At 42.1% G+C, this 18448-nt stretch overlaps 7 protein-coding genes and 1 non-coding gene across 8 annotated transcripts; 3 read left to right on the forward strand and 5 right to left on the reverse strand.

Moving 5' to 3' along the window:
- Positions 1 to 1490: 1490 nt before the first annotated feature.
- Positions 1491 to 1814, forward strand: F4817DRAFT_319561 (uncharacterized protein; the record flags this gene model as incomplete). The annotated part of the gene is made up of 2 exons (XM_049301076.1): positions 1491 to 1525; positions 1592 to 1814. The coding sequence occupies 2 exons, from the start codon at positions 1491 to 1493 to the stop codon at positions 1812 to 1814; spliced, it is 258 nt and encodes an 85-aa protein (XP_049155414.1).
- Positions 1815 to 3574: 1760 nt separating this feature from the next.
- Positions 3575 to 4207, reverse strand: F4817DRAFT_319562 (uncharacterized protein; the record flags this gene model as incomplete). The annotated part of the gene is made up of 1 exon (XM_049301077.1): positions 3575 to 4207. The coding sequence occupies one exon, from the start codon at positions 4205 to 4207 to the stop codon at positions 3575 to 3577; it is 633 nt and encodes a 210-aa protein (XP_049155415.1).
- A 1524-nt stretch (positions 4208 to 5731) lies between these two features.
- On the reverse strand, positions 5732 to 5822 carry F4817DRAFT_t138. Its single transcript has one exon. It is a non-coding gene; the product is annotated as a tRNA-Glu (tRNA).
- A 277-nt stretch (positions 5823 to 6099) lies between these two features.
- Positions 6100 to 7828, reverse strand: F4817DRAFT_349017 (uncharacterized protein). The gene is made up of 4 exons (XM_049304773.1): positions 7340 to 7828; positions 6952 to 7283; positions 6665 to 6883; positions 6100 to 6612 (listed from the first exon to the last, which is right to left on the reverse strand). The coding sequence occupies exons 1-4, from the start codon at positions 7754 to 7756 to the stop codon at positions 6315 to 6317; spliced, it is 1266 nt and encodes a 421-aa protein (XP_049155416.1). The 5' UTR covers positions 7757 to 7828; the 3' UTR covers positions 6100 to 6314.
- A 2660-nt stretch (positions 7829 to 10488) lies between these two features.
- F4817DRAFT_349023 (uncharacterized protein) lies at positions 10489 to 11509 on the forward strand. Its single transcript, XM_049304774.1, has one exon. It carries the CDS (start codon positions 10996 to 10998, stop codon positions 11305 to 11307), a length of 312 nt encoding a protein of 103 aa, XP_049155417.1. The 5' UTR covers positions 10489 to 10995; the 3' UTR covers positions 11308 to 11509.
- A 781-nt stretch (positions 11510 to 12290) lies between these two features.
- Positions 12291 to 14064, forward strand: F4817DRAFT_247195 (programmed cell death protein 2). Its single transcript, XM_049299116.1, has 2 exons — positions 12291 to 12538; positions 12602 to 14064. Exons 1-2 carry the CDS (start codon positions 12413 to 12415, stop codon positions 13805 to 13807), a joined length of 1332 nt encoding a protein of 443 aa, XP_049155418.1. The 5' UTR covers positions 12291 to 12412; the 3' UTR covers positions 13808 to 14064.
- A 38-nt stretch (positions 14065 to 14102) lies between these two features.
- F4817DRAFT_349027 (eukaryotic translation initiation factor 3 subunit K) lies at positions 14103 to 15363 on the reverse strand. The gene is made up of 2 exons (XM_049304775.1): positions 15111 to 15363; positions 14103 to 14862 (listed from the first exon to the last, which is right to left on the reverse strand). The coding sequence occupies exons 1-2, from the start codon at positions 15272 to 15274 to the stop codon at positions 14322 to 14324; spliced, it is 705 nt and encodes a 234-aa protein (XP_049155419.1). The 5' UTR covers positions 15275 to 15363; the 3' UTR covers positions 14103 to 14321.
- Positions 15364 to 15788: 425 nt separating this feature from the next.
- Positions 15789 to 17563, reverse strand: F4817DRAFT_361331 (BPG-independent; the record flags this gene model as incomplete). The annotated part of the gene is made up of 3 exons (XM_049306396.1): positions 15789 to 16967; positions 17023 to 17375; positions 17533 to 17563. 3 exons carry the CDS (start codon positions 17561 to 17563, stop codon positions 15789 to 15791), a joined length of 1563 nt encoding a protein of 520 aa, XP_049155420.1.
- Positions 17564 to 18448: the final 885 nt, after the last annotated feature.

Below are 18448 nucleotides of genomic sequence, written 5' to 3' on the forward strand. Positions count from 1 at the left end.
AAAGATGAGCGCAGGCTCACAATACCCGGTGCCAGGCCGAAACCACGGTATGATACCAGGTGATTGCCTACCTACTGTAACGAATATACCTTACATATATAAATCAACATCACCATCACCCAAGGTAAGAGTAGATGCAAGACCAAACACTTTCAGCATCGTCGTCAAGAGTTATCCTTACTTCACCCGATAGTGTATCTCTCTTTGCTACAATCGCCCGTGTAGCTCGTTTTTGACAATCCTGCTGCCTCTACCATGCTTTTGAAGAGATACACGGTTCATTCATTTACGATATCTTTGTCAGTTTAATCATCAAGAAATTTTCCCACACAGTGATTCTTAGGTCAAGGACCCATACAGCCATCCATAGACAAAGGACTCCTGCCTAACGCAAAGGAGGCCCATGCATCACCTCAATGTCCAAGTGGTTCTATTACATCAGAACAGTATCAATGGGGCAGGGCAACTTAGTTTCGGCCAAGGGCTAAGCTAGTAACATACCATTGTTAGGTGGCTTTTGCGAGACAGACGCCTCAGCCACCACAAATCACAAAATTTCTAGACGAGCTCCTAGTCGGCCTAATATTTTTCAACGTTTATTATTGATATCTTCTTTCCTTGACGAAGTATCTACTTGGCCGCGCACCGTTCGTTGAATGACCAGTTACCCTTGAGGGTACTGGTGGAGGCACAGCGGCGGCCTTATTAGCAGTCTTCCCATATTCGTTATTCGATGGTATGATGAACAAACATTCATAGGGGTAGCACGAAGTCACGTCGCCTAGTAAGTAGTACCCAAGTTATTCGAATACTTACAATGTATTGCCTAGATGTTGCATAGTTGCATTGAAGGAACTTGGGTTTGGGCAATTCAGGGTAACTAAGAGCAAGGAGTTCCCACACAATGCCGACTTCAGCCTTGTAACTAGATGAATTTATATCGTATTTTGCGCAATATTTCTATGTCTATGCAGTGCTAGTTTGGTTCTAAGTTAGAAATATTGCCATTTTGGTGTGTAGAGCAGACGAGGTACCCAGTAGGCGTCCAAGGCTACCAGCTGACCGAGGACATGTTCGTCATAATCAAGGATCTTGCTAATCTCAGTTTCACGGCATCTTGGAACCACCTTTGACATAGCCTAGATACAGCAATCCACAGATGAACAAACCAACGTTCATTATATTCTGCCTTATGGTGTACGACCATGTCGTTACTATTCAATACATTAGCATCTTCCTTTCGCGCGTTATGTATGGTTGGTGCCTTTGGACGCCTTAGATGCCTCGTCAACCCTTCTGAGGACAGGTCCGCCATGATGGACGGTGTTGTCATATATTACTTGAAAAGTCCACTTCACACGAGTTATATCCCTCGCCAACCTATTCCGCGATAGACGTCCTGTGAGGCTTATATTCATACAATCTCAGCACGTTGAATCCAGAAACTGCCTATATTCGTCTGATTCTAAAGCCATCACTGAATATCAGCCATGGCCAACAACTCAAACAGCGCGGCATACTATGGGTAAGTCACGCTACCTATATCTCCACGGGAATTATGAGACCCTAACGGGACACTGATGAGTTACAGTGCAAATCCGTCCAAGCCAACTCACCATTTCACTGAAAACCCACCAACAAGTCACCCGGCCGATAAACAAAGTCTTCAAGATTACCGCCTCCAACTATTCCAAGACGGACCCAACAGTGTACCTCTCGTAGATGATCGTACACCTAGTTCAGATAACACGCAAACTTCTCACGAGGCCAAGATTGCTGCCGAGTTGGAAGCGATCCTAGCTCGCCTTGGTTAACTTGCAGATGATGTTATCCATCTACATCAAGCAAGGACAGTGGATGGGAATTAAGAGCCCATCTACTAGATCCTTTATATGCTTGCTCTGCACATGTATGTGCATTGGGACGGTGCCCAAGGTGTCTCTGCTAGGTATTCATGGCTGAAATATTCGCCTGAATATCTGACACGAACTTCGAAAGGGTCTCTTCGCTCTGTTATAGCGATTTGCCTAGATCTTCCGTCACAGATCTTTTCGGAGTCATTTAGCAGGCTCTCAAAGCCCCTCTATCCGCCCCTACCCCCGGAGTCAATGTTATGTTGGTCTACCAGGAAACTATCGACGAGGTTCTCGTTCCGGCCTTCCTCGTCGCGGTAGCTTCTTTCACATCTATCGTTTATCCATTATTATTCGATCTGGACCTTCTTGGACATTTTATCGTCGCTTATCCTCAGCTTTTAAGGTCTAGTCGCCTTGAAAGGTATTCGATGTTACTGCAGCTTCCTATGGTCTAAGTGGACCTCTGTTTGACGTTTGATTGCTTTGAGGACCCCTAAGAATCATCAGGGACGTTTGTTTGATGGTGTATTTTGTAAGGAAGTATTGAAACCCAGTCTGACTGCCGGATGTTAAATAGTCCTCCTAATGCGACTTGTACCCGGCTTTGTTTTACGCTACATTCATGGTTTGCGCTTCGTCTATGATCTAGTTTTACATTAATTGAGATTATACTATTCAACGTTGGCCATAGGGATTTTAGATGCATGAAGACTAAGTCAAGCTATGGTACTTGAAGGCTTGACTGAGTGTTGTTACTGGCTTTTTTGACCACGCAGATAAAAATCTTATCATATCTTATACCTTCGTAAAGTTGCTAAACTATCTTTCATGATGTCGAAGACCAAGAGCCAATAGGGAGCTCATAAGTATGAATAAGGTTACTAAGAACCCGGTACTGTGGATGAGGTGGGGGCGGGTCTACCCGTAGTGGAACTATTGTTCTATATATAGCGTAGCGCTACCGGTAGCCGAACTCAAGCCCCACAATTCCGGAACAGTAAAGAACTTAATTGCTTCTTCTACATGTACATATACCCCGAGCTGACATTGAATTCCATCAATAGACCTATGAAGCTTGTAGGATCTTTATGATTTTAACAAAAGCTAGCGACTTCTACAAGATTCATGTTGATACCACCAGAGAGCTTTTCATGGGATACTGACAATACCGACACCATTAAGCACTAACATCTTATCTCCGAGGTAAATGAAACAACTACATAAATATATGTGGGTTTGGACAAAATTAAGTTCACAAGCGCACTGTTTTTTATATGTAGTTCGAACTAACTACCTTGCAGATTCACTTGCATGATCATTTTGACGCCGTGTATCGTAATACCCATAGAAGTAATGCCAAGCTGAAATTTAATAATATCTCCTCAAGCACCAGAAAACTACGGTACATTACTCACTTGAAATTAGTTGGCTGGTCTTTTTGTACTATTCCCAAAGTGATGGATATTGATTTGTTAATATAAGTGGGACATGTACCTACTATAGTTTTCTAGCACTTGAGGACATACTTCTTAAATTGTCACCATTTAAAGTATCATTATATCCTAGTTCCTCAATGTCTGGATTGAATTAAACATTATGATCGTTGCTAAACTACTCTCCACGTTACTAATATCAATGTCCTGCCTTCTCTTCACACATCCCCAAATGGTTTAAAATCTGAGACCCGGCATCCGATCTTTTGCCATCTTGCCATTCTGCTACGCTCTTCCGGCATGCATCGTAGAACCCGAAGACGTTCCCATAGATGCTCCCGAATGTTGCCCGGCGGTTGCCCTCTGATTGGAGTGGTTTGAGGCAGGTCTGAAAGGGCTGACTCCGTGCTCATTCCCCTCAAGTGAATCGTTATTATGCTGCTTATTCTCTTGCGAAGTACCTGCATTTTCGTCGACGTTAGGCTGGTCATTGCTTTCCTCGCTAGTATTCTGTTGTCGACGACGCTTTAATGATCGATAGCACGCAAAGGCAATGCAGAGGGTTATAATAAGCCCAAGTGCACCTGAGAATGCCACAATGATGATTATTATAGTATTAGGTGGTGTTTCGGAGGGGGGAGAGAATGTGGGACGCGGCAGTCCGGTCGTGCCTATAGGGCTTACCCATATCGGGGAACTCGGTGTAATAGCGGCCGGGGTAGGTTGCGTGATAGATGTAGCAGGCTCCGACCGAATTATGGTCAAAAACGAGGCGGTCGGGTCAAAGGGAGGGAATTCACAGAGGTATAATGGGTTGGACGACGTCGTGTCTGGTGAACTAGTCAACGAGGTCGGCTCTGGGATCTCTGTACGACGAACAGGGAGACATGTAAGGCCTCGGTCCTTAAAATATGGCATGTTGAGACACAACTCCGCTAAACCAACATCTACTTAGGTATCTCGACTATCTATCGTAAGCCAATCCGGGAACGAGGACTGGCTGTATGGAAGCGTTGATAGTACCAAAAGTATCGATTACCAAGGAAGATATGTTGGAAGCGGAGTGGGCGAGAATGACGGAAATAATAGATAATTCCTATGTGCTTAAATACAGAATTTAGCATCTGCGGCATACCGTTATTGAGTAATTCAGGGTGGTATTGTCTATTCTACAGTCACAAGCATCGATTTATCAATGCCAATTATCCCACTGAAGTGAGTAACTGATTTGCTACTTCTACTTAGTCTTTAAGAGTCCTTGAAGTGATAACGAATAAGATTATCTATCAAAAATATGCTAACCAGAAAAAGTGCTGTATAAATCTAGTGACTAAGGAATACAGCATAACTCTTCGGAAAAGTTTTGAATTTAGCAGGTAACGAATAGAGGACTTAGGTGTACGATATCAATTCTACGAATGGGTCACGGGGCAAAAGCTAATGCATATATCAAGCTGCTTGCTGTCAATTGAAAGAGTACATTGCTAAATAACGATACCTCACTGATCCTTTATAACAAATGAGTTTTACTAAGGCTATATCTAGGGGGTCTCTTCTTTTGCTCAACAGGGGCGCAAGTTCCCTTGCGAACCTTTAGAATATTATTTAGCTGGTACTATAATAGGTTCCGGATTTCTTGTTTTATGAGAATTTTACGGCTATGGTGTCAAAGGATATAGAATTGTATTTAATTTCGCGGGGGGACGATGGGAAACATGAACAATTCTCTTTTGCGGAATTGTCCTAGTCTCGGAGGGAAGACGCCTATCAACCAGCGAAATGCTCAAGCCCATAAAAATAGTAGCCTCTATGCCATATGGCCTATTAAGCCTCACCACAGATTCATCATTTTTGGCAAGCGTTGGTTCCCGGATATTCAATGATTGGTTAGAATATACAGTCCCAAGCTCTTGCATCAATTTTCCTATTCACCTCCCGGATTATGTCGCATTGAGTGGAGCTCTGACTTTAGTCAACTCTATTATCGTGAGTTTCGACACAAAGTCCGTATAGTAACGTTTTTATAAGCACTTAGCGAGAAACATTATATGTGACTTGCTGATTAAACCATCATATTTGACTTTGATAAGGAACGAGATAGCATTGTCTAAAGTTTAGCTAGAAGAAACACTATATCTATCTGGTGTCAGAATCACGGCAATATCAATCCCATTTGGTATAAGTATCCTCTAGTGCATCAGTGCAGTATGGATACTTGATATAGGAAGTAGACGAACTAATCTCATATGGGGCCAAATACTTTTAGGGCGAATCTTGACAAACATATTTCCCGAGTGGGCCCGAAAATCTCGCGTAATTTTTTCCGACTAGCACCACCCGGAGAGTTCAGGGGAACCACAATAAGAATTGAATTTGCATATTTAATTCCCACAAAATGTGAAGCTAACGACATATTTAGCCGCAAAACAAAAGCAAAAAGAACTCCGAATCGGGGAATCGAACCCCGGGCTTGACGGTCCTTCAACTAGGAAGTCTTGAGAGCGTCAAATGTTAGCCACTACACCAATTCGGATGTGAAAATTTGTTGAGAATTTACATTTATATATTCCCGCATGCATGCAAGATTAAAACACTACACCTACTTAGGCCTCAGCGCTTTGACGAGTTATTTAACTTTACTCTATATATCTTTGCCCGAGTTTACGAGGGGTTATTGTGTCGAATTTTTTCCATGGCCCAAATAGGAAAGTAACTCAATGGGCAGTATATGGCACGTGCGCAATTATGTAAACTCGGGCATATTGTGCAGCCCGCAGGGCTGCCTCCAGTTAAACATGATGACGATAGATATGTATCCAATCCCTAGGATACTTTGATCTATAGTTTTTATATGACTTGCTAGTGTGTATAACACTAGGCACTGTGCATTGAATCATACGTATAGCACCTTGACTTGATATGTTGAGTATGAGTGGAGATAAGTATGTTCAGGTATGTATGTATTTCAGTATAGTCGTCACGCTTTAAAATCCTTTTCTAGAATCATCGAAGAGGGTCCGGTTACCTACGCCGTAATTCCTTTATACGCCGAACAAAGGGTGCCCTTCTTCCACACGCCCCGGATGTTAAGCGTGTGGTCGATGTCCTGAAGAGGGTTACCCTCCACCAAGACCAGATCTGCCCTGAGCCCTTCCGCAATTCTTCCTCTGTCGTTGAGACGCAATCTCTTGGCTACTAGCGCAGTCCCTGCTCTCAATGCCTCCTTTGGAGTGAAGCCACATTCTTTAACCAGCACGGCTAATTCCTGATGCGCAGTAAGGCCGAAAGCAGTTCCATGTGCAGGGCCAGCAGAGTCAGATCCCCTGGATGAATATTTAGTGACCAGTATGTATGATTAGCCGCGGTTGCACTTACAAGATAATTTCGATTCCGGCAGCTTTCAGCTCCCTCACACTTTGATAAGCATATTCAACCTTTGCCGCACTATCGCTAAGTGCCATGCATCTGTGAAGGTTCTTTTTACTTTGATCGCTCAGGTGTTTGTGGACTCGAGGATCTTGGCAGTATCTCTGTTGCTCTTTCAGCCCTTCCGAGGTCAAGCTAGCGATCGTCACTAGGGTTGGGCTACAGTATCTATATCCAGCTCGTTAGAATAAACCCGTCAACGCTGAGGCTTCGGATGTTAAAAATACAAGACGTACGCATTGTTCAATAGGTATGCATCGATTAATTCTTTTGTAGGTGGCCGGTCAAAGAATGTGTGCACCATCCCATTGACGCCAACCTGTAACATTTCTATTGTCCCTTTAAGACTCATAGCGTGCGCAACTGCGAGAAGGCCATTCTGGTGGGTGGATTCGACGATAGCTCTCTGAAGCTCTATAGGTATCAATGTAGGCTTCATGGACAAACCGTTGCCATCTTCATGCATCAGCTTTACATAATCCACCTTATCGTTGAGGCGATCTTGGATGAAGGCGTCCACATCAGCTTTGCTCTTTATATTTGGCCAGGCGGAAATTCGAGCTATCGTCTAACTTCTCATTAGCATTATGTAGAATCTCTAGGTACCTATATATAAGTTTTTACCTCATCCGAGCTGTCATGGGCTAATATAGCAGGTGTTGGCCACCCTCCGAATACAGTTGCAGCTTGGCTAGCGGTCTTGTAATCTGCCGAATCCGAGTCCTTTGCAGCCTGCTCCCTTAGTTTGCTGATGTTCTCAGCCTCTTGGTGCATATCACAGACAGTAGTGAGGCCAAACTTCAAGCACTGCTTCAGTGTTGAGTTGTCATCGTCGACATCTGCGTGTACATGGCCATCGATAAATCCGGGAACTAATGTATGTCCCGGTTTGGAAACAATAATAGTAGATGCGTCTAGTCCAGCAAGTGATCCTTCTGTCACTTGCTTGATCAACCCATTTTCCACGAGTACGCTACCAGATGAGATCTCTCTTTCGCCGTCAAAGATGCAGACGTCTTTGATAAGTAGTGCTGGAGACATTGTTATCGCGTGTTTGAACTTGATTGATGTTACTAGAATAAGATAGTTGTGTATGGGACTGGAGAATCGAGAACTATTTCGAGAACTATCGTAGTGTCTTTCAGTCAAGGCCATATATAGTTCATACCAACCGCCAACCTTGCATTCTAACTCGCGGAACGCGAAGAATAGCCGATTTAATGACGGCGCTTCTCGGACTTCCGTGGACGGTATTGATTGGTCATACGTTTACTGAATATGAATATTAAGCCCAATAATTTGAAATCGTATACAAGGCTAAGCGTCCGATAATGGTATAGAATTGCGGTGATAGACACCGAAACGTCTGTCTTCTTGGATAGCATGATAGCCCTACAACTTGATTGGCTAAATTGGTTCCATTGTTCTATAATAGGTAGTCTTATACCTACGTGCAGGACTTGATGGAAACTGTCCGAGACCTTGTAATACCCCAAGAAGAAATTCGAAATTCTTTTTCCTAACTCCACATTTTCCCTACCTACGTATCCTAAATACCAGCTGATTCCCACATAGAATTTCCAACACCTTTCGACTTTTGACCTCCTTTCCTCGATTTCCCGTAGTTGCCGGTAGATCACAGAAGCTTGGCGCTGACTTTGTCGTTGATGAGTACCGAACTATCCGATACCCAGTTGCTACTACAAGCTATCAAGTCAAGCATAGGACAGCTAATGCGAAAGAGACCGTGAAGTGGGATTGTTTGGGCCGACTTGCTTGGCGATACAATTTCCATGATCCTGCATTCAGGGATACCTTATACGGCAAAGCCCCTGTCAGTGAACACAAAACAGAATCCTCGTGTTATGGAGCTGCTAAACAGTTGTCGACTGTTTAGTCGATGAGAGTATGGGAAGTTAATGCAGATGTTAAATCACCCCGGTCATCACGGCAATAACAGTGTGCTACGATTGCTTCTAACTCGGATCCTGGAAAAGTCCGTATTAAGTCCGGAACAAGTATCTTTGGAAAATATGGCAATGCTGAAGTTGTTTTATAAAGATATATAAGATTGATGGGATATCATTACGTAAGGATAGTCACGTGGTGACACGTGACTATTTCCCACACAAAAGGCAATTCTTTTTAGGTAGCATTTATACACACAATTCGTAACCATTATAACATCAATTAATTAATACAATAATAATCATCGTGATAATTTTATTTTATATTATCTTTTTTTTTTTTTCCTTTTATTACGTTATTTTTTTTTATTATTTAATCCGTACGGATATTTAGTTATATTTATATTAATTAATAATTAGTTAAAAAAATAAAACCATAAATTAATAAAGGTAAAAAACGTAAAACGTTTTTTAATAAAAAAAAATAATGGTTTAATTATTATGTTATTTTAAAAGTATTTAAAGTTTAATTTATAAACTTATAATATTTACGTTTTATTATGTATTTTATAATACTTTTGTTATATTTACAATTATTTAACATAATTTTAATATAAAACAAATATATTAACGATAATATTTTAAACATTAATTTAACCATTAACTTTAATAATTCCGAATTAAATAAAGTAATAACAAAGGAAATTAATATATATTATACGGAAAACTTTACGTATTATTTTAAATATTATAATAACAAATGTAACGAAAATATATGGGATAATTTTAAAAACTTTTTTATAAAATAACAAATAAAACACTTTTAAAAAACACATTTTTTACTTTAAAAATTAATAATAAATTATCTTTTATACCACGGAATATATTTTAATAAAAAAAAAACCACTTTTAAAAGATTAAAAACAATAATTAACGTTAAAAAATTCCCGGAATTTCCATTTAAACTTATTTTATAACTAACGATAATACCGAAGTTAATTTTATAAATAACACCGGAACCGACTTTATAAAACATATAACCAATTTTATAAATAATTTTATTAAAGTTTAACAAGTTTAATATAAAACCGATAAAATCACAAAGCATTACCAATTATATTAAAGTATATAATAATAACGAATACAAATATAAAAATGAAAAATATAACTTAACGGATAATATATTAAATAAAAAAATTAAAATCGTTAAAGATTTTTATTATAAAATTAAAATTGGTTGATTATATCGAATTTATTATAATATACGATTATTTTTAATTAATTTAAATTAATAATTTTTATAATTTAATTAAAAACAACTTTGTTTTTAACTAAACGATTTAACCGAAAATAACCTCGTTTTTAACTAAACGACTTTTATTTCGACCGTTTTAACTAATTAACTTTAATTAACTTTAACCAATTTTAACTAACTTTAATTAACTTTAATTAACATAACAAAAGATTTTACCATAAAAAACCATATTAAAAAAAAAAATTTAACAAAATTTAATCAAATAAAAGGTTTAATATAAAATCAAATTAAATAAAAAAATTTAATAAAATTTAATTAAATAAAAAATTTAATTACATATTTAACCGTTTTAATTTATTATTATTATAATAAATTAAAACTTATTAACAATTACGTCATAATATAAAAAAAACGGATTAAAGACAAAAAAAAAAAAGAAATTGTCAATGTTAAATTAATTAAATTGTATGTAATTACGTCATACGAGAAAAGAAGGGAAAAGAAAAAAGTTACCAGTAATAAAATATCATTACATAAAGATAATCACGTAGTAACACATGACTATTCCCCACACAAAAAGCAATTCTTTTTAGATAACACCCACACACACAATTCGTAACCATTACAACATCAATCAATCAATACAACAACAGTCATCGTGATAGTTTTATTTCGTATTGTCTTTCCTTCCCTTTCCTTTCGTTACGTTATCCCTTTCTATTACCTAATCCGTACGGATACCTGGTCATACCTACAAAGATCACTTGCCCCAGAAAACATGGGTAGGCAGGTATACCTATGTGATTATTTGCTTTCCTTTATATCTTATGCTTATTAAGATAATCATTCATAGGTATTATAACTAGCTAGCCGTTCAGCCTTTATAGATTTATAAGTCCTATCATATAACTGACGGCAGTGATGACTCGCTAGAAGCGTATAAGGATGTGTCCAATGATATGAGTTGATGTATTGATGCAAGGGTTTGAAGAGAATGACGAAACTACGCAGGGGATGATTACTTCAGGTACCTGTTATAGTCACAGTGACATCGCATCAAAGGCACTTGGGAGGTAATAGCCATGGCTTCGCTTGCCGTCAAATTCTAAATAAGGAGCATGGTTAGTTCCTACTCAAAGTATGAAAGTGCTATGAAGCCAGCCAAACATGCAGTCTGCCAGGTTTTAGATGAATGTGGCTATATCCATCCAGAAGATGACGGATTCGAGAACCCAGGTACTAAGTCCCGGATACTATTCCATATGATATCGAATGGTGGAATCAACTTGGCAACAAACCTACTGATTGTCCTCGAACGAAAACTGGGAAAGCCGCTGCCACTAGTCGATTTAATATGCGATAGCATCCCCACCGGCGCTTCTTACATAGAAAAATGTTGGGATTTCCTCTCAATCTCATTGCCTCGGTGATTGCCCATGTTCTGATATCTCTCCTATCTATCCATCGTCATAGGCCGATATGAGGCCCTTGAAGACTACTGACGAAAGTCTATTTTGGACGACAATCTCATCAGTGGTAAGAGAATTTGCTATAATTAATGTAAGGCAGATAAGATGATCGATTAGAGGGACGTTTTGCTGCATGCGGAACAAGCTCACAAGTGTTAAGAAGTAAAGGAGTTCATGTTTGACAACATCCCACATTGCAACCATATTATCAAGTACGGGGATGTCTACATAAACGCTGTAACTGACTTATGGGGGAATAAGAAGCTCTGATCTTCGCATTCGGACAACATGTAATGTAAATAGCCATCGGACTAGTTCCCCTATCTCAAATCAGGGCAGGAAGTTGAGACAAACCGCAATGATTGGAATACAGAGTTTGTGCATAGTTCCAGAAGGCTCGTCAAGTCCTTTTGTTTGCCTCAGCGGCAATTAAGAACCACAAGTTTAGGTAGATGCCCAAAGATCAGAGAGAAATCGTGACAGTAAAGACTTGACTGATACAATTCACCACCATGAACTCTTAGTGTCCCAACTAACTAAGGTTGAAGGACTTTATGGATATTTCTGGATGAAACTGTACCTGGGTAGTTGTTAGTATTATTATAATCATATTAAAGAACTAACCGTTACGTTGCTATTTGGTGTTACTCTCTAAGTCTTGTACCTAGATGTTTGTAAATTGTTGACGCATATCCTAAGTTGGATACAAGAAAGAGGTTGCTTAGAATAAGACTGAACTGGACTGAATGTGAATAACCTAGAATGGTCACAATAATGAGTCCTTTTAATAGTCTCTTTAAGAGGGTCAGTACAGAAATGCATAAGTGAAGTTATCTCGACTTTAAGACAAACGGTCTATGTGAAGTATTATACGCACTGTACAGATTATAGATTGATAAAAACCGCACTTAAATACTGCAGATAAGCCCCTCCATCAACCCCTCTATAAACCCCTCCAGATCGATAAGAATCCAGATCGATAAGAAAAAAATAATAATATTTGCGACGAAGTCAACTCAACGCCACGAAAGTATTGGTTTTTTTCTTGAGGACATATAATTACAATATGGCCCCGTACGATAGCGATTCGTCTGCTGGCGAAGAAGATGACTTTACCGAGACCAACGTGCTCCTCGGATATGCATCAAGAGACGCTGGTGATGATTTTATAAGTCGATTGGGTGGCCGCCCGGTATGCGAGCGATACCCGTTTTTATATTTACTCGCCACGACTAACGCCGATATTATGATATAGGAATGGCTGGACCCGAACAATGCGCCATCAGCTGCTCTCGCAAGATGCAAGATATGCAAGGATATTATGGTCCTACTCCTACAGCTAGACGGCGGACTACCGAATCGCTTCCCCGACCATGAGCGCCGACTATACGTCTTCTCTTGCCGGCGGAAGACATGTCGTCGAAAAGAGGGTAGCATCCGCGCTCTACGAAGCGTGCGTATAGCTCCTGGAAGCCCTACAGCAGCTGTCACAACTACAACGAAGGAGGAGAAGGCAAAGCCGAAAGAAGAAAAGCCAAAGTCGCAACCGCCATCCAATCTAGGCGAGACACTCTTTGGCGCTCAGTCGCTCGGCTCCCCATTCGGCTCCACCAACCCGTTTTCCACATCTACTACATCCTCACCCGGCGGTAATCCATTCGCTACCAGCGGAAACCCCTTCAGCAATCCCTCCTCTCCACCTCCAGCTAGTACGGAGATAAACCCCGAACCCAAGCCAGAACCCTCGGCGCCATCTACCAACACATCCACAGACGAAACCAAATCCCTACCCCGGACCTTCGCCCAAACCCTCAACCTAAACAACGACCAACAAACCCCCTCCCCCCAACTCCCCTCCGAGCCCTGGCCCACCGAAGCCGACCAACCAACCCCCTACCCAATCGCCTACCTCTCCGAAGCCGAGTACGAGACCCTAGACCCGACCCCCGCGCCCGCCATCCCCCAAAACACGCGCCTGGTAGACGTCGACTACGACGGCAGCAGCAGCAACACCAAAGGCGGCAAAGAAGACCGCGAAGTCTTCGAGTCCTCTATGGACGCCGCCTTCCAGCGCTTCGCAGACCGACTCGCGCAGAACCCCGAACAAGCGATCCGGTACGAGTTCGGCGGACAGCCGCTGCTGTACTCGAAGACGGATGCCGTGGGGAAGCTGTTTGCGGCGCCTGGGACCGGGGGGGTCACGACTGCGGCGAAGGGGATGCCGCGGTGTGGGAATTGTGGTGCCACGCGCACTTTCGAGGTGCAGATGACGCCACATGCGATTACGGAGCTGGAGGCTGATGAGCTGTCTCTGGAGGGTATGGATTGGGGTACTGTTATTGTTGGGGTGTGCGAGAAAGACTGTCAGGCTCGTGGTGTGTCTGAAGGTGAGGTTGGGTATCTTGAGGAGTGGGCTGGTGTGCAGTGGGAGGAATTGACTGCTACCGGTGCTAAACGATAGTAGGGGAGTAGGGGAGGTTCTAGGTGCTATGTCTCTGTAGTGAGTACGGTATGAGGAAAAGGGCCAGAAAAAGCAGGTGTTTTTGGTGGAAAACTCCAGAGAAGGGTTATTAAGACTGAAGAGATGTGCTTAATCTCTTCCTGTTATTTCTTGCTTCTATTCGACTAGGGCCCTGAACTAATTCAGCTGTATTGCTCTGATGGATGCAAAAGTTCAACTATTGAAATAGACAATTCTGTAGGTGGAAGGGACAAGAGTAATGAGACTACGTAACGATAGGGAAAGATGCATTACGTTCATTCAGATCGTGATTTTTATTCATTTCTGATATCTCATGGCCGCCTATCTAACGACGGCGGAGCAAACAGCACATCAAATCCGGAAATTACCGAACTCGTCATCCGTAACGCCAAAGACGTATTTGTCGTCTTTCCCAATGCTGTTTTAGTCTCGCTACCGATCCACCACCGTTGCCGCCAAAATCGTAACCCCAGACAAGTTGTCCCAGGTAAGATTATACGGTCTCTTCCCAGGCCCGTCTGATGACTCTTGAGAACATGTCTACGTTGACGTCCTCGCGGACTTCGCTCTTCTTGGCCTCGTTCTCGGGGTTGCGGGGGATATTGACGATGGCACCTTCGACCTTCCAGCCGACGGTCTCCTCGACGAACTTAACGGCAGCCTGGCCCTCGAGGCCGAGCCACTGCTCAAGTACGGATAGCTCAATCTCGCGGTAGGCGTGGCTAATGAGGTTGGCGATGCGGCCGCGGATCAACTCCTCGAAGCCGTCGATGTCGGTGGTCAGATCGGCATATAGATCGTCCGAATCCAGCGTCGCCCAGAAACGCGCGTACTGCGCACCCTGCAGCTGAAGGTTCAGCTCCCGCAGCTTGGAGATGGCCTCAGGTAGCTCGGCACGCTGGTTAGGCGCCACGAGGTTGGGAGAGATCAGGTGCAGCGCCAGGGAGAACTGGGGCGACGGGAACAGAGTAAGGGACTTGACTAAGATGTTTGTGATGACCTCATCCTTAACGCGGTCGGGGTTGAGTTGGTATCTGGAATTTGTATTCATGGTTAGCTTTCATGGTAATATTACCGTGATAGATGGAGACGTATGCGAGTAGCGCGAGGGGAAGTCGACTTGGAGGTCAGATAGAGCTAATAGAGACATCACAACGGCGGACGTTTTTATTAAACGTCGCTACCCGTCAGGTAATAGGAAACGTGGATAATTTGATCATCGTTCCAACCAAAGTAGACAGTAACACCATTTTAAATATGAGATATTTGGAAAAATACTCACAGCTTCAGTAAGGTCCGATTCGCATTGGAATCGGTATATCTGTTTTCGCACTGGTGGCGTAGATAGTCCTCCAGGTTACCCACGGCTTCGGGGTTGTATCGCTCTAGGCCGTTTATGATGTTGGTAACGTCCTCGGGACGCTCTTGGGGGTCTTCGGAATCCATCTTGGAGGTGATCGCGAGGAAGTCGAAGCGAGTCCTTTCACGATGGTCGAGGTTCAGGAAAAAGTCGATTTGGTGGGGCTGAAATCAAGTTGCGGAAGTTTTGGAATTGTCAAACTGCGTGTGCGCGCTAGCACGGAAACGGATAGGCGTATGAAGTTATCAGCAATATCGGATACGCCCACGAAAATGCACTAACAAAGTATAAGCACAGTACGAAGTACGTAGGTAGGTATCGAGCCCAGGAAATCGGAACCTTCAAGATTGAACCTTAATGATCTATTCTTCTCAGCTTTCAACTCAATAAGATGATAATTCACATTATGAGGTATGTAACATCAAAATTCACATTCAAATCCTCAGAAAGAATTGATTAAGAAAGTATATTATCAATAACCATATTCATCGTCTAATACGGTTGGTATCTCTACGCCTCCCATGTTGCCTCTACCTAATCCCTCCCAACTCCTCATCTAGCCCAGTGTCCCAACGATGATGCTCTACGAAATAATGCCACTTATTCAACAACCAAGAGACTCTGGCCAGTCATCTCCTCGGGCACTGGTAGACCCATAGCCGTCAAGATAGTCGGGGCGACGTCTCCAAGAACACCATCGGCCTTTTTCAATGACCAGCCCTTGGGCGCGTTGTCCATGATGAAGGGAACCTTATTGGTCGTGTGAGAGGTCTTGGGCTTGCCATCGGGGAATTTCATCTCCTCGGCATTGCCGTGGTCGGCAGTAATAAAGAGGATATAGCCCTCTTTCTTACAGGCATCGCGGATCAGGCCAATGCCCTTGTCGGTGGCTTCGCAGCCAATGATTGCTGCTTCGTACACACCTGTGTGACCCACCATATCCGGGGGAGCAAAGTTATTCATGACGAACGGGAACTCTTGCTCCGCAAGTCGCTTGCAGACCTGCTTTGCAACACCGTCGGCACTCATCTCAGGAGCCTTGTCATATGTCGGGACGGACTTGTTGGAAGGTACCAAGTCCTGAGATTCGTCTCGGGTCTCTAGAGCGAAGACCTTCTCGACACCACCATTGAAGAAGAATGTTACGTGAGCATATTTCTCAGTCTCGGCGATGTGGACTTGCTTGACGCCTTGCTTGCCAAGCCACTCGGCCAATACGTTGCCCATATGTTGAGGCTTAAAGGCAACTTCGAAGGGGTAGTCGGCCTTGTATTGTGTCATAGTGACGAGATTAATCTTAGGGTAAGGGAAGTCGGGCCTAGGCGACCTGTCAACTCCTCCGAGCAGCTGAGTGATCTGTCGGACACGGTCCGATCGGTAGTTGAAGAAGAAAACCTCGTCATCATCCTTGATCCGGGCTTCTTGGCCACCGACGATAATGGGTTTAAGGAATTCATCGTTCTCGCCCTTCTCATACCGTTCCTTGACGGTCTGGACCGGATCGGAGCTCTCTTCTCCTTCTCCTAGAATCATGCCCTTCAGAGCAACCTCAACTCTCTCCCATCGCTTGTCACGATCCATAGCGTAGTATCGACCGACAACGGTAGCTATCTCTCCAATGCCAATTTCCTTCGCTGTGTCGATGAGCTCCTGCATATAGCCAGCTCCTGACTTGGGGTCGGTATCACGGCCGTCGCCAAAGAAGTGGATATAGACCTTGGGGACTCCGGCGGCTTTGGCGGCTTTTAGGAGAGCGTACAGGTGGGTTTGTTTGGCGTGCTAAATAGTCCAGTCAGCAACAAGGTCTGCGAGATTCAAAAGCGACTTGACGTACCACTCCACCATGAGAGACCAGACCACACAGGTGGAGCCTTCCCGTGCCATTCTTAGCTCTCTCAAGAACATTCTTGATAACCTCATTATCGGGAAGCTCGCCCTTCTTGATGGCCAGGTCGATTCGGACGACATCTTGCCATACTACTCTTCCAGCTCCAATGTTCAAGTGGCCAACTTCCGAGTTACCCATGAGGCCCTCGGGAAGTCCGACGGCGAGGGAGGAAGCTTCTAATTCGGTAAAACCAGTTGCGCTCTTGGACAGGTCGTCCATAACGGGGGTCTTGGCAGCGGCGATAGCATCGCCATTTTTAGGCGAGTCAGCGGAGGCGATACCCCAGCCATCAATCACGACTGTAAGTTCGTAAGGCGTAGAAGATTAGCCAGCCAATCTCGAGATATATGAGGAAGTAGCAAGCAGAAGTAAAGTAATCGGGCTTTCTAGGCCCAGTTCGAGTGATATGAGGAGGAGGGGCAAGAGAAACAGAAAAAATAGAGGGATAGGACGTACTCAGACACGCCTTTTGCTTCGTCGCAGCCATTCTTGCTTTTTAAGTTATCTTTTAGTTTAACAATAGTATGAAACAATCTTAGGGTAGAGGTCTAAGGAGGAAGAAAGAGAAAAGGGAATGTTGAGTGATTTTCTACGGAGGTAATGGCTTGGCTTGGACTTGAAGTGTTGAGATGTTTCGCATGATGGTGGGCTGCTACATATAGTACGGTTGACCAGATAAGGTACTGTGCCAAAATGAAAAAAATCTGTAAGCTTAGCTTAAAAGGGTAGTTAGCCACAGGTTAACGCAATTAGCTCGAATTATTACGGTACTTCGCATTTTTGTATGGGAAAAAAGATTTTTTTTTTTTAAATACATACATTATAACGTTATATATAATATGTTTTAAAAAAAGTTAAACTATTATATTTACATATTTAAATAATTTTATAATTTTAGCCATTATAACATTATAATTGGTATCATTTTATAACCTTAATTAAAGCGAAAATAATTATTTAAGTTATATATTTATACGATATATTATTGTTAAAATATTTAAAATCTTTTAAAAATAATTGTTTTAAAAAGTATTACATATACGTATAAGTCTTTGGAATAATAAGTATTTAAATACGGGGCGGTTTTTTACTTTTTTTAAAATGCGCACCTTTTTATTGGTTAAATTTTACACCGCTTGTTTGGCAATATTTTTATTTTTATTTTTATTTTTACACTATATTTTTATTATAACTTCATGTTTAATTTAATTCAATTTAATTTAAATAACGATATAATAATTATTTATTTTTACATATTTTTTACTTAATTGCATATATTGGTTAAAGATTATACGGTCGCATATAATTATTTTAAAGCAAAAAAGTTAAAAACGAGGTTTTTTTAAATGATTTTTAATATATGTATGTATAT

Source organism: Daldinia loculata (assembly GCF_022478755.1).
Source record: "Daldinia loculata strain CBS 113971 unplaced genomic scaffold F4817scaffold_62, whole genome shotgun sequence".
NCBI classification, from domain to species: Eukaryota; Fungi; Ascomycota; class Sordariomycetes; order Xylariales; family Hypoxylaceae; genus Daldinia; species Daldinia loculata.

Coding starts and splice junctions, on each gene's coding strand:
- F4817DRAFT_349017 (XM_049304773.1), bottom strand. CDS start 7,756: ATGTCTCCAGCACTACTTATCAAAGACGTCTGCATCTTTGACGGCGAA. Junction 7,284..7,339: donor CCCATGACAGCTCGGATGAG/GTAAAAACTTAT, acceptor ATGAGAAGTTAG/ACGATAGCTCGAATTTCCGC. Junction 6,613..6,664: donor GCCGGAATCGAAATTATCTT/GTAAGTGCAACC, acceptor ATATTCATCCAG/GGGATCTGACTCTGCTGGCC.
- F4817DRAFT_349023 (XM_049304774.1), top strand. CDS start 10,996: ATGGTTAGTTCCTACTCAAAGTATGAAAGTGCTATGAAGCCAGCCAAA.
- F4817DRAFT_247195 (XM_049299116.1), top strand. CDS start 12,413: ATGGCCCCGTACGATAGCGATTCGTCTGCTGGCGAAGAAGATGACTTT. Junction 12,539..12,601: donor GTCGATTGGGTGGCCGCCCG/GTATGCGAGCGA, acceptor ATTATGATATAG/GAATGGCTGGACCCGAACAA.
- F4817DRAFT_349027 (XM_049304775.1), bottom strand. CDS start 15,274: ATGGATTCCGAAGACCCCCAAGAGCGTCCCGAGGACGTTACCAACATC. Junction 14,863..15,110: donor AATCGGACCTTACTGAAGCT/GTGAGTATTTTT, acceptor TACAAATTCCAG/ATACCAACTCAACCCCGACC.